The 13,529-nt window shown below is 57.0% G+C and overlaps 2 protein-coding genes across 2 annotated transcripts in view; both read left to right on the top strand.

Annotated features, from left to right (window-relative positions):
• BAZ1B (bromodomain adjacent to zinc finger domain 1B) overlaps nucleotides 1-13,529 on the top strand; it is a 29,072-nt gene that overhangs the window by 7,918 nt on the left and 7,625 nt on the right. The window contains exons 3-13 of the mRNA XM_063146516.1: nucleotides 443-587; nucleotides 1,383-1,569; nucleotides 3,329-3,450; nucleotides 3,587-3,784; nucleotides 4,828-6,508; nucleotides 6,873-7,011; nucleotides 7,857-8,008; nucleotides 8,628-8,739; nucleotides 10,139-10,237; nucleotides 11,461-11,635; nucleotides 12,692-12,877. Of these exons, the coding sequence (XP_063002586.1) occupies nucleotides 443-587; nucleotides 1,383-1,569; nucleotides 3,329-3,450; nucleotides 3,587-3,784; nucleotides 4,828-6,508; nucleotides 6,873-7,011; nucleotides 7,857-8,008; nucleotides 8,628-8,739; nucleotides 10,139-10,237; nucleotides 11,461-11,635; nucleotides 12,692-12,877 (3,196 nt within the window). The remainder of the gene's footprint in view (nucleotides 1-442; nucleotides 588-1,382; nucleotides 1,570-3,328; nucleotides 3,451-3,586; nucleotides 3,785-4,827; nucleotides 6,509-6,872; nucleotides 7,012-7,856; nucleotides 8,009-8,627; nucleotides 8,740-10,138; nucleotides 10,238-11,460; nucleotides 11,636-12,691; nucleotides 12,878-13,529) is intronic.
• NSUN5 (NOP2/Sun RNA methyltransferase 5) overlaps nucleotides 13,317-13,529 on the top strand; it is a 74,826-nt gene continuing 74,613 nt past the window's right edge. The window contains exon 1 of the mRNA XM_063146521.1: nucleotides 13,317-13,330. The gene's annotated coding sequence lies outside the window, so the exon portion shown is untranslated. The remainder of the gene's footprint in view (nucleotides 13,331-13,529) is intronic.

Raw genomic sequence — 13,529 nt, forward strand, 5'->3', positions numbered from 1 at the left:
CCTCTTCCTCCTCCTCCTCCTCCTCATCTGCTGCTTAGAAGAACTAAAGCCACGAGACTTCCGCCTCATCCTCTGATGGAATGCCTGTGAATCTTACTGCTCAAGTTTTGGAATCGCGTAACAATTTGGGAGGAGGGGGGTGCAGGCTTGCTTGGTTCCCTTGACCTGTGCAGTATTTTTTAGGGCTTCTGCTCTATACTTGTAGCTTCACTAAACTCCCCCCCCTTTTCGGGGGGGGGTCTAAATTGGCACACGCCATTGTTGATATTGCCATTACCAGTTGACAAGTGGTGATCGGGGATTTTGTTATTTGAGTCCTGTATCTGGCTCCTTTTATTTGGCAGGTGGCTTCCATTGCTGGAGGCGGATCTGATGGGTTCCGTAGTTGTTGCCATTTAAACGGAACGTGCTCTGTACACTCTTTTTCCCTTGCTCGTTTCAGCTTGAAAGAGGAGTTCCCGGTCTGGTATGAGAAACTCGTCCTAGAAATGGTTCACCACAACACAATCTCCTTAGAAAAGCTGGTCGACACCTCCTGGCTGGAGATCATGACCAAGTTTGCTGTGGGAGAGGAGTGTGACTTTGAGGTAAAGCCTCTCGGGTGAAATGTATCGGGACTTCTGGGGCTGCTTCCCACCCACCCACCCACCCCGGCCCACTCCTGGTCTGCTTACTTGGCTCTGCATTGAGCTTCCTGAAACAGTTTGTGGAACTCCTGCTCCCATGTCAGAAAGATGGGGGGTATTTGGCTTCCAGAGGGGGCTGAGCGTAATTATTAGGCGCTTGGGGAAAGAGGGAATTGGGCTGCAGAGTGGTGGGGTGAAGAAGTGACCCATTTCCCCATCACCTTTGGGTCCACCCAAAGGCCCGTTTCTTGGGCGGAGGCTGTGTGTAGCTTTCGGATATCTGGGGGAAGAATAAAGCACAAATAAGGGAGAAATGCCATTTGTGGAGCTTATAAAAGCCTTTAGCTGGTTTCAATTGTGGCTGGCTGGCGTTTTTTTTATTGGTTCAGTGCTGCTTCTTAAATGCCTGCCTGTATTTATTTTAATATGGCTTTATACTTGATATTATCTTTTTTAATTTTGTAAGCCACCCTGGAGTTTAATTTGGTGGAATAAAAATCTTTCTTAAACAACACATTTTAATAAAAGGTTTTGCCCCATCTTTTAAACAGATGGGGTCACAAACCCCCTCCCTCGTTTTTTGTTCTGGCCCCTTGCCGGGGTTGCAGTAGCAAAGTCTGCCTTGTATCAGGCGAGCAGGTTGGGTGCAGGGATCTCCCCATGGGGCCATTTTGTGAGTGGGGCCCGAGCCCAGCGATGGGTTCGCATCAGGCTCCCTGCTGCCCGGCTCTCAGGCGCTCCTCCCCTTCCGTTCAGGTGGGGAAAGAGAAGGTGTTGCGGGTGAAGGTGGTGAAGCTGCATCCTCTGGAGAAGGCGACCGAGGAAGAGGCGGCTGAGAAGAAGGCCGACGGGGCCTGCGATTCCCCGTCCAGTGACAAGGAGAACTCCAGCCAAGTGGTCCAGGACAACCCAAAGGAAGACGACAGCAGGAGAGAGAGTCTGAGTGAGTAGCAGACCCCCGAAGACCCCCTCGCTGCCCCTGGGCCCTGTCGCCCACCGCCGGAAGATCTCTTGGCCAGGCGAGGGGTGGTGCTGTTGCTCCCTGCCAGGCGTGGCTCAAGCACGTTTGAGGGTGAGATTCCCCCAGGCTTCCGAGGGTAGGTTCTGGCGGCCAGGGACGTTGGTGTGCTGGGTGATGCCCAGCTTGCTGTGTCTGAAGCAAGTGGGGCCCTGCGTTGGCTGTGGCTGCTTGGAGAACAAGCCTTAGGCTGCCTCCTCCCTTCGAGGTGGCCGCCTTGCCCCTTGCCTTGCCTTGCCCAGAGAGCGCTGCCGCTTTCTTTGGCGTCGTTCCGTCTGGAATGAGCAGTCACATTGGGCCGGTAGCATTGAATGCGAAGCCCAGACCAGTGGCTTATCGGAGAACCTGGTGCCCTGTGAGAGGGGGTGGCTTCTCGTTTGGCCGGGGCGCCTGGGAGTTGCCTTTAGTCTTGTCACGTCCCTTACTGGCCTGGGAGTCAAGAGAAGCGCACCATTCTACAGAAAAAAAGGCAACGGGACTTTAGCTGAGTTCATTGGACCCCGTCTGGCTTCTAAGGGAGTTGTTCCGTTTGCTGGTGAACGCGCTCTTTCCCCCGCAGGTTCACTTACAGGTGCTTAGGAAGTCTGTGTAAAGGGGCAGAGTTTGTGGATTTTGCGTTACGACGGCGCTCATTGTGCCAACTGCTTTCGGGTTCTTTGGCTTAACGGTTTGCTGACTGAAAACTCTCCAAAGGCTTGCAAGTAACTGCAGTCAACGTCCCCTGTGGTGCTTGAACAAGCTGCTCTGCTTAGAGTGGGCTTTCAGAGACCCAGGCTCCTTTCCAGAGCTCTGTGGAAGCCTTGCCTGAAAGACTTGCTTATTGGTCTCCCTCATTGGGAGGAACAGAGGAATCCCGGCACATGCAGGGACTCTGCGCGTCCTTTGGAAGCCCTTGCCAAGCCACGGGACGGTCGCCCGTCCTCTCCCCCCCACCCCCCAGTTGCTGGGGTGCAAGTACCTCGTCTACAGCACCTTCTTTGCTAGGAAGTTGGCCGTGTCCTTCCTCCAGATTCTCTGTTAATACTCAAAATGTGGGATGGAATTGACGGGCAGAATATTCAGACAAAAGTATTTTGCACAACCCCATTATTAATTCGGAGAGTCTGCTGCCGCAAGATGCTTTTTCATTGCCGTTGCGGCGTTGTGGGTTTACGCTTGCATTTTATTTTTATTGCTCTGCTGTGTCTTGTTTGGTTGTGGGGTTTTTAAATGTCTTGTGCCGCAAGATGAAAATGGCCATTGGCTTAGACGGCTTTTTAAAAGCAGATTTAGATGGCTGGAGGGAGGAAACTGAGCCTGGGATTTCCGTTCTCAGAGGCAGGGGATAAACGGGGCAGGGTGGTTGCTTCTAAGGCCTCCTTGTGCGCTTCTCAGCAGGCTCTGCCTGCCTGCCTGCCTGGGCTGGGGACGAGCCTTTGGCCTGTCCCCATGTGGGGCGCTATATGTTAATGAGCCCTCTTCAGAAGCTGTTGGGCCTGCCGCCTGGCCTGCCAGCTTCTTTGGTATTGGAAGTGTGTTAATTCCATGGCCGCCTGTGCTCGCTGGAAGCAGTCACCGTTTCTCCTCTTAGCCTGCTTCAGACTTGTGAGTCTAGGCCTGCTGGAGCACTGCATTGCTAACCCCTTCCCTCTCTCTCCTTCTCCACCCCCACTCCCCATCCTGGTTCTTTTTCCTGATTGGGCAGGTGACCGGGCACGCCGATCTCCTCGGAAGCTTCCGACTTCTCTGAAGAAGGAAGAGAAGAAGTGGGTGCCTCCAAAATTCTTGCCGCACAAATATGACGTCAAGCTGCAAAATGAGGACAAGGTGAGGAGGCCCCTCCGGATTTCCCCTGGCCGTCGGCAGGGTGGCTGCTTCGAAGCAGGGAGCAACCACCGTGTCTGCTGGGGTGGGGGGTGGCGGAGCGGCAGGAGCCTGAAGTCTTGTTTCTTTGCCTCCCAAGATCATCAGCAACGTGCCGGCAGACAGCTTAATCCGCACCGAGCGGCCTCCGAACAAGGAGATCCTGCGCTACTTCATCCGCCACAACGCCCTCCGGGCCGGGACGGGCGAGAACGCCCCCTGGGTGGTCGAGGACGAGCTGGTGAAGAAATACTCCCTTCCCAGCAAGTTCAGTGACTTCTTGCTTGACCCACATAAAGTGAGAAATAAGGCAAGATCTGTCTGGGTCGTGGGGCGGAGGAGGAGGAGCAGCACAGGCGCCTCTTTCGCCCAGGGTGGGTGGGTGGGGGCCTTGGGCCTCACTTGAAAGGGATCTGGGCTCCTCCCGCCCCTGCCCAGAAAATCAGGCCCTTGATAGTCCTCCAATGCCAAAGGAGTGTTCGTGGCTGGCTGGGGAAGGTGGGACCTGCAGTCCCACGTATCTGGAGGGCACCAGGTTGGGGAAGTCTGCTCCCTGCTCCGCCCCCAGGGATGCTTGGGTAGGAGCCATTGTGGAGAAGGCGGCCGCGCGGAGGCTGCTCTCCCTGCAGTGCCCTCCAGCAGTCGTCTGACGTGGTCCTGACCTTTTCAACTCCTGCGGAGAGGCTGCTCTGGATAACTTCACCCACTTGACATTCTTGCCTCATCTCTGGAAAGATTTAAAGCTTAACGGTCAGAATATCGCCGGGGTGGGGGGAGGAGGGGGCAAAAGGGTATTACCAGAATTAGCCGTGTGTCCCCACCGGATGGGTCTGGCAGGAAGGCTCAGCCGAAGTTCAGTGGGGGAAGTTGCTCAATAAACTCGAGGCAGCGCAGCCTGCAAGGCCCAACCTGCGTTGGTTTTGCACTCAAGGCAGTTCCAGAATAAACACGCAGCACCTTTCCTTTAAGGAAAGAAAAGATAAGCGTAGTGTGCATGCTACACATTGAAACCTTTTGTAGTTTGCTAGCAGGGACATCCTAGAGTGAAGTTTTAGTCTTTTCCCATCGGGTGAAATAATACACCCCACCTGTTTAAGTTGCCCCTGCGGCCACATTCCGCTCGCACCGTGGCCCCGATGCTCTCCAGGTGCCTCCTTGACCGGCTCCCCCGGTGGCGTCTGGGTGCTTCCAGGACGTGTGTCGGGGCTGTGCCAGGATGAGCATTTGAGCAGCCCCGTTCTGTTAACTTCCACGGGGCGAATGCCACCCTTCCCGCTCCTGAAAGTCTACGCTCCGTTCCGAACACAGGCGTCTTACCTGTTGCCTCTCGTTTGATTCCAGTACCTGACCCTCAACCCCTCGACGAAGAGGAAGAGCGCTTCGTCCCCCGATCGGAAGCCTTCCAAAAAGGCCAAGTCGGATGGCTCTGCCCCGGGCCAGGGTCTGAGCCCCTCGCTGTGGTGCAGCGTGCACTTGAAGAAGCCGATTCTGGGCTCCCCGCTGAAAGTCAAGAACTCCAAGAACCCCAAATCTCCCACAGAGGAGCTGGAGGAGGTGATGAAGATGATGTCTCCCGGGAAACTTGGCAACAACTTCAACAGGAAGCGGCTGGGGAAGTCTCTGGACCCCAAGCAGAAGAACAAGAGGCTGCTGAACGGGCAAAAGTCTTCCGGGAAATCCAGGTCTCCCAGGAAGGATTCCAAGATGAAAATGAAGCAGATGACGCTGCTGGACATGACGAAGGGCACGGCCAAGGTGTCGAGAGCGCCGAGGGGTTCGGGGGGCAGCCCCCGGTCCTCCAGCAAGCCCCCCAAGCACCTCCCGCCCGCGGCCCTCCACCTCATCGCCTACTACCGGGAGAACAAGGACCGCGAGGACAAGAAGAGCGCCCTCTCCTGCATCATCTCCAAGACGGCCCGGCTGCTGTCCAGCGAGGACCGGGCCCGGCTGCCGGAGGAGCTGCGGGGCATCGTGCAGAAGCGCTACGAGCTCCTGGAGCACCGGAAGAACTGGGCCTCCATGACGGAGGACCAGCGGAAGGAGTACCTGAAGGAGAAGCGCGAGAAGATCAAGGAGAAGCTGAAGGAGCGGGCCCGGGAGCGGCGGGAGAGGGAGCTGCTGGAGAAGCTGGAGAAGCAGAAGCGCTACGAGGACCAAGGCCTCCGGGGCAGCCCCCTGCCCGCCTTCCGGCTGGTGGACACGCCCGAGGGGCTGCCCAACGCCCTCTTCGGCGACGTGGCCATGGTCGTGGAGTTCCTGAGCGGCTACTCGGGGCTGCTGCTGCCCGACGCGCCCTACCCCATCACGGCCGTCTCCCTCATGGAAGCCCTCTGCGCCGAGAAGGGCGGGTTCCTCTACCTGAACAGGCTCCTGGTCATCCTGCTGCAGACCCTGCTGCAAGACGAGATTGCGGAGGACTACCTGGAGCTGGGCATGAAGCTCTCCGAGATCCCCCTCACGCTGCACTCCGTCTCCGAGCTGGTCCGCCTGTGCTTGCGCAAGTCGGACCTCCAGGAGGAGAGCGACGCTTCGGAGCACACCGAGGAGGGCAAAGAGCTGGCGGCCTTCGAGGACGACGAGGTGCAGGACGAGTTCCTGGAGAAGCTGGAGACCTCGGAGTTCTTCGACCTGACCCCCGAGGAGAAGCTGCAGATCCTGACGGCCCTCTGCCACCGGATCCTCATGACCTACTCGGTGCAGGACCACGTGGAGGCGAAGCAGCAGGCGTCGGCCGAGCTGTGGAAGGAGCGGCTGGCGGTGCTGAAAGAGGAGAACGACAAGAAGCGGGCCGAGAAGCAGAAGCGGAAGGAGATGGTGGCGCGGAGCAAGGAGAGCGGCAAGGAGGAGAGCGGCCTGGGGAAGGGGGAGCCGCGGAGGAAGGGGGCCGAGCCCGAGAAAGCCGTCAAGGCGGAGCCCCGGGCCGAGGGCGAAGCGGAGGACATGATCAGCACCGTCAAGAGCAGGCGGCTGCTGGCCATCCAGGCCAAGAAGGAGAAGGAGCAGCAAGAGATGCAGATGAGGGGTAGGGCTCAAGAGGGGCCACACGGGCGGGGTGGGGGGGAGGCACCTGTAACCTCCTTGGGTGTGGGCATTTTCCTGGGTGTCCCAGCCTATCTGGACCCTGAAGGCCAGGAGTCCCAGATCTCAGCGAGCGTTGAGAGGAGGTGGGGTGAAGGGGCCACGCTGGGACTGTTCTTTGGGCAGTCTCCGTGTGAGTAGGGGCGGGCGCTTGAGAGACACCTGGAAGTTTCTCGCCTGGGGACTGACAGATGGGTGCGTAAACCGCCCAGAGAGCTTCGGCTGTTGGGCAGTATAAAAATGTAATAAATCAATAAATCAACGTCCCTGGGTTGATAATGGCTTTTTCTGCCCTCTGCCCTGTTCAGTAAAACTTGAGAAAGAAGCAGAAGAGGAGAGAATTCGCAAGCACAAAGCTGCGGCTGAAAAGGCCTTCCAAGACGGCATCGCCAAAGCCAAGCTGGTCATGCGCAGGACGCCCATCGGCACAGACCGCAACCACAACCGGTAGGGAGCACTGGGAGGGGAGGGCCTGGCTGGGAAGCTGCGGCAGGGCAGGGCAGGGCAGGCCTCATCCCGTAGCCCACCGGGGCCTGCTCCGTCCGGCGGGGGCTCCCGGGGCCGGGCAGAGGTGGGGCTTCTCCAGCACCTGCTTCCAGAGTCACTGCTGGCGCTCGACCCAGGGGGCTCCACTGCTGCGCCCGGGTCAGTCAGTGGCCTGCGTGGGAGGCTGCCACGTTTTTCAGGGATGGGCAGTCGCTAGAGCAGAGGCCTGGGTTGGCTCGACTGCTTGCCTGGCGACCGTGGTCGGTCACTTGTATCCCTTGAGCCATCTGGGGACGTGACCCGTGGCGGTCTAGCTGCTGGATTTCTCTTCTGCCTAAGGAAGAGAAGCAGTGAACCCCCACCCACCCACCCACCACTGCACTTGATGCACCAGCAGCCATAGTCTTGGCTGATCTGTTTCTATATGTCCCTTACTTGAGTCCCTTCCCCAAAGCCCTTGCTGGTCCTCTCCTGATCTGTCCATACCAGATCAGAGGCAAGGCTTCCTTCCCCCACTCGCCCCCATTTGCCTTTGCTTCCTCCCAAGCTCCTCTGCTTCTCGTTGCCTCCTTTGCCCTTCTGCCCTCCGGCTGCCTGAGGTCCTCTGGAGTTGCCCTCCTAAACTTGGCCACAAGTGCCCTTCTGTCCACGTTCTGTGGTTCGCTCCTTTTCTGAGCAACCAGAAAACACGTCTGTGAACGTTCCTTGATGTAGCAGCTGGCCACCCGGTGCTTGCCGCGGGTGGGGTGGGGGGCAGGACATTGAACGGAGCCTCCCTCTCACTTCTGCCGTGTGGCTCTCTCTAGGTATTGGCTCTTCTCTGACGAGGTGCCCGGGTTGTTCATCGAGAAGGGCTGGGTCCACGACGGCATAGACTATAGCTTTACGCCTCCGAGTGAGGAAGAGGAGGAGGAGGAGGAAGAGGAAGTGGACGAAGAGGAGGAGGACTACCAGCAAGGTGAGCCCAGCTGTTTCTCATCCCTTCTCGGTCCGGTAGCTGGATGTCTGAGTCATACTTGTGAAGGCCAGTTGCAGAATCTCTCACGTAACAGCAGCAAAAAAAGAAGCCGGTTTTATCATAAATCAGACCTTAACGAGAAGTTGGGCTGGGTGACGCAGCTGTGCCTCCTTTCGGAACAGCTGCTCCCTCGGAGCTCTCTCTTTGGGGGAGCCTTGCTCGTGTCGTCGGAGACCAAGCCCTCAGCTCCTTGGGTCTGCACAGGCCATTTGCGTGAATGGTGCCGTTCGTAGGAATGCTAAGAAGCCGGGCGTTAAGCAGCCGTGTATTTCTGTTCTGTTCATTATGTTAAAAATCTCTGAAACAAGGCATTTCTAGAAGCAGGACACCGGCAGAGAAATATAGTGATGGGAAGTCCTCCCCCGACATCGCTGACTGCATGCGCTTCCCTTCCCAAACTGGGGCCGGTGTCCGACAGCTCAGTCATGGCCGGGTGCTTCCCTTTGTCCGGAAGACAGGAACGACATAGGCGGCCCCACGCCCAGGGCAAAACTGCCCTTCCCGAAGTGGGCCTGGGCTTCGTTGTGCTCTGGTTAACGGTAGTTGTGATGCTTTCCAGACATGCAGGACACCCTGGTGGAAGGCAGCGTTTTGAACACTCCGCAGGGGATCTTGCCCATTCCGGAAATTCCCGTTGAGACCACGGTGCCCAAGCAAGGACAGAACCTGTGGTGAGATGCTCTCCTGCTTTGTGCCTCTCGGCAAGATCCCGCCCACCCCCGCCGGGGGCAGAAATGGGGGCACGTCCGTCCTGCCTTGTCATTGACCCCGTTCAGGCGACACGCTGAGCCACGGCGGTTAAGCGCTTTGAGCTAAACATTGTGGCTTAGTGTGTCGTGTGAACCAGGACTTAGCGTGGTGGTTACATAATCATGTCATTTGCTGCAAAAGGGCTTAGCATCTTGTCTGAACGGGCCCATTGGGGGTTTGTAGGGAGGGAGGAGGAGGAGGAGGAGGGCAGGCCGTGGGGTTGTCCTGGGCGGCTCAGCCATCAACTGGGAGGTGTGTTCATTTCCCACGGGCCCCAACACTACATGGCTCTCTTGCGTGGAGCGTGAAAGGCAATCTAAACACCAGCCCACCTGGCTGGGGAGAACGCTGCTCTGTCCAGGTGTATTGGCCATGTCATCGCCTTTGAAGCTGTCCTGTTTGGAAAGAACGTCCTTTAACCTGCTGAGTTGATTCGAGTTAGTTCTTGCTGGGTTCCCTCTCAACTCTGGGTTCCCTCCTGACTACACAACCAAACTTTGAGTTACTTGGCTGAAAGTCTCTTGGACTCTGCTCAGCCTATGGCGAAGTACAAGGTTCCAGCTACAGCTCTGTTTAATTAAACCATGGTTTTAAAGAAATGGTGGCGCGGAGCTTTGTAGCCACGCAGAGCCCACGGGCCTCTTCCCTTGAGGGGTGCCAGGCAGATCCCTCCGCCTGCTGGCTGCCTGCCGGTCCTCTGCCGCCGTCTCTAGCCGAGCTGCCCGTGCCGTGTGCCTTCTCTACCAGAAGGGGGCAGGACAGAGGCCCACATCGCCACAGCTGTTCCCAGCTGTTGGTTTAGAATCTCGCTCCCCCCCCCTTTTCCTTTCACCTCTGAGTCGGTAAAAACAAAAGTTTAAATAAAATAGTGCTCGAGTGCGCTTAAATCCATATAAGGGTTACGTAAGAACTGAGCGCTGTGAAACATTGCAATGGTTATTATTATTATTATTTATTTATATAGCACCATCAATGTACATGGCGCTGTACAGAGTAAAACAGTAAATAGCAAGACCCTGCCGCATAGGCTTACAATCTAATAAATCATAGTAAAACAATAAGGAGGAGAAGAGAATGCAAACAGGTACAGGGTAGGGTAAGCAGGCACAGGGTAGGGTATGCCCAGGGTATTGAGGCACGGAAATGCCCAGGTATATCCGTGCCTCAATAAAGTCTGTGGCGTGGGGCTGGGGACGCAGGCCGACAAGCCCGCCTGGCCAGGGTTAGGCCACGTGCCGTGGGGCCTGCCTCTGGAGGGTTTTCATTTCACTGTTGGTCCACAGTGCCGTTGAACCGGGTGCCTGGTCTCTCTTCTTCCAGGTTTCTTTGTGACAGCCAGAAAGAGCTGGACGAACTGCTCGCTTGCTTGCATTCGCAGGGGATCCGAGAGAGCCAGCTGAAAGACCGGCTGCAGAAGAGGTGAGCTGCGCCTTTGGGCCCCCTCCTGGACTCCCTCACTGTCAGCCCAGACGGGACTTGTGGGGGAGCTAGAGACGGGCCCCTGGAGCCACGGAGCGCCTCGCTTTTGCACATGGCCACCACGGTCCCTTTACGCGGCTTTGCCACTTGGGCTCCAGCGACTTACGTGGCTTCACCCTTTGGAGGGGGAAGGGGGTTCTAAGAGAGGCGGCCCTTTCCACTGTGGACAGAACTACTACGACTGTTGGTGCAAGCATTCACAAGCATTCTTGTACGTGGAAATCCAATCGCCGTTGTGCGAGAGGGAAGCCGCCCACCCGCCCGCCTGCCTTCAAGGGCCGCTTCCCGCTCTTGACTGGGCTGGAGGAAGACTTATTTATTTATTTATTTATTTATTTATTACATTTCTATACCGCCCAATAGCCGGAGCTCTCTGGGCGGGTCACAAAAATTAAAAACATTCAAAGTATAAAACAAACAGTATAAAACCATACTATAAAATACAATTTAAAAGCTCAACCAGATAAAAACAGCAGCGATGCAAAATTACAAATTTAAAACACCAAGTTAAAATTTATAGATTGTTAAAATGCTGGGAGAATAAAAAGGTCTTCACCTGGCGTCTAAAGGCATATAATGTAGGTGCCAAGCGAACCTCCTTAGGGAGCTCATTCCACAGCCGAGGTGCCACAGCAGAGATGGCCCTGCTCCTCCTGGTAGCCCCCTGCCTCACTTCCTTCGGAGTGAGGACTTCACCTCATCAAACTAAACCAGCGCAAGGCTGGGGAAACTTTTAGAATTCCTGCACTTTAAATTCTTCAGAGCCGCCTCAGCCGAGGGTGTAGCCCAGCCTTCCCCAACCTGACGCACACACACACACACACCCGATCTGCTTGACTACAACGCCTAACATCCTTACAATTCCCAGCTGGAATGCTGTGAGTTGTAGGGATGTTGGGAGCTGCAGATCTGGGGGCGTCAGGTTGGGGAAAGCTGGTGTCGTTCTGCAGCCCCGTCCCCCCGCCTGGCTGGCTCAGAATGGCACAGAGATTGCCCTGTGCTTGGGAGCCTGGGTCAAGCGACAAGCCTCGGGCTGATCAAGCCAGGTAAAGCGGAGCCCGCAAGGGCCACGAGCCCCCCTCTCCCAGGTCTCCTCCACCTGAGCCCAGGGGACCAGACTGGCTCCGGCCCGTCACCAGGCCTCCCCTCCTCTCCTCTCTTAGGTATCCGGACGTCGCGCATTCCATTCACTTGGCCCGGAAGCAGAACCCAGGCCTGAAGTCCTGCGACGGCAACCAAGAGCTGCTGAGCTTCTTGCGCAGTGACCTCATCGAAGTTGCCACCCGCCTGCAGAAAGGGGGCCTGGGGTACATCAGCGAGGCTGAGTTTGAAGCCAGGGTGAGTGGAGGGGCGGGGGGGGGGAGGCTACGGCCAGGGAGGCTGGCACCCACCTCTGAAGCAGCTGCACTCGTGCCGTGCACCGGGGGGGGGGGGTGTCTTGCTGGCAGCGGGCCACGAGCGCCTGTTGAGCTGGGCCCACAGGAGCCTTTTGCTTTGAACGCCGTGACTCTGCTGCTGCCTGCCTTTGACAGCGGCTCTTCCTGGTCAGTGATGCTCCGGAGTGGGGAGCTTGGGTGGAATCGGGGCCGCGGTGGGCAGGCCGTGCTCTAGGAGCTCTGGAGCCGTCTCTGGAGGTTCGGCAGCTTTGTCAGATGTGCAGGGGCCGACTTCTGGGCGTGGCGTGCAGAGGTTTCGCACGGAGTTGCTTGTTTATTTATGCATTGCCTTTTTATGCCGCCCGATAGCCGAAGGTCTCTGGGCGGTTTACAAAAACTACAACCCTGAAAACCATTCAAAATATAAAACGAACAGTATAAAAGCATAATAGGAAACGCAATATAAAAACACAATCGGGATGAAAATCAAGCAGCAATGCAGAAATTAATACAGATTTAAAATACAAATTTAAAACAGCAAAGTTTAAAAAACTAAGATGGTTAAATGGTTAAAATACTGGGGAAATTAAAAAAAGGTCTTCACCTGGCGTCTAAAAGAGTACAATGTAGGTGCCAGGCGAACCTCTTAGGGAGCGCATTCCGCAGCCTGGGTGCCACAGCAGAGAAGGCCCTGCTCCTCCTGGGAGCCGAGTTGAGCTGAAACCCTTCAGAATGCTGCCTGGTTCCGTGGCAGGACTGGGTGGGCTGGGGCAATTAGCTGAGTTCTTCTCTTCAGCTCACGGCCCCCTCTTCTTGTCAGAGCTGTGCCTGAGATACTTTATCACCCGCGTTCTTGTCGAAGCGGCCCCCGTAGCCTGTTCTCCCCATCTGTAGAGCAGGAGCGCCGAAAGGGCCTTTTCTTCCCCCCGGGGGCCTTTGGAGGGAAGGGACCTGGGGAGCCCCCTCCACACCCTGGCGGCGGGTATTCATGGCGATGGGTTTGTGCCTTTGTGACCAGGTCTGCTCGCTGGAGAACCTGAGGGACTTTGGGGAGTGCGTGGTGGCCCTCCAGGCCAGCGTCATCAAGAAGTTCTTGCAAGGCTTCATGGCCCCCAAGCAGAAGAGGAGGAAACCTCAAGGAGAAGACGCGGCCGCCAAGGCAGAGGAGGTGGACGAAGAGAAGAAGGTGGCCGAAGAAGCCAAGGTCTGAATCCGTGCACCGCCGAAGTGCAGCGTCCGTCGTCGGGACGGGAGAGAGGGGCCCCCTCCGCTCGCGGGAGGTCGTGGGCGCACGCCTGTGTGCGGGGAGGGCAGGGGCTGCCCATCCGTGGGGGTCGGGGCCCGCCTCCTTTCCTGCCAGAACGAGGGCGGAGGGAGAGGCACCCCTCTGTAGAGCTTGGGCAGCCGGGCTGAAAGTTTGGCGCTTTCTCCAGTATAGGGGAGCAAAAGCTGCCAAGAGCACCGGTTGATCTTGGCCCTGCGCATGAGCAGCTCCTGGGGAGCGCGGTGTGCCTGAGAGGCCTCCTGAGCATGAGTTTGGGGGGGGGGGGGGGGAAATAGACGCCTTCTGCCGTGTGTGTGTCACACACACACACACACACACACACACACACACACACACACCATTTCCCACCAGCCTGCCTGCCTGCCTGCCTGCCTCCCTCTTGCTCCAAGGCCGTGCCCCAGTGAGCAAGAAGGAGGGAATTCTAGACTGGCGCGAAGGGCTGTTTTCTTAGGCGTCCCGTTTACATTGCGCTTCCTTGGATTCTGTGGGAGGGGAATGTGCAACTCGGCAGAAATCGACCGGTTTTGCTTGGCTCCCAGACCGCTGTTCACAGCACCAGGCCTCTCCACAT

Source organism: Elgaria multicarinata, chromosome 22 (genome assembly GCF_023053635.1).
Source record: "Elgaria multicarinata webbii isolate HBS135686 ecotype San Diego chromosome 22, rElgMul1.1.pri, whole genome shotgun sequence".
NCBI lineage: Eukaryota > Metazoa > Chordata > Lepidosauria > Squamata > Anguidae > Elgaria > Elgaria multicarinata.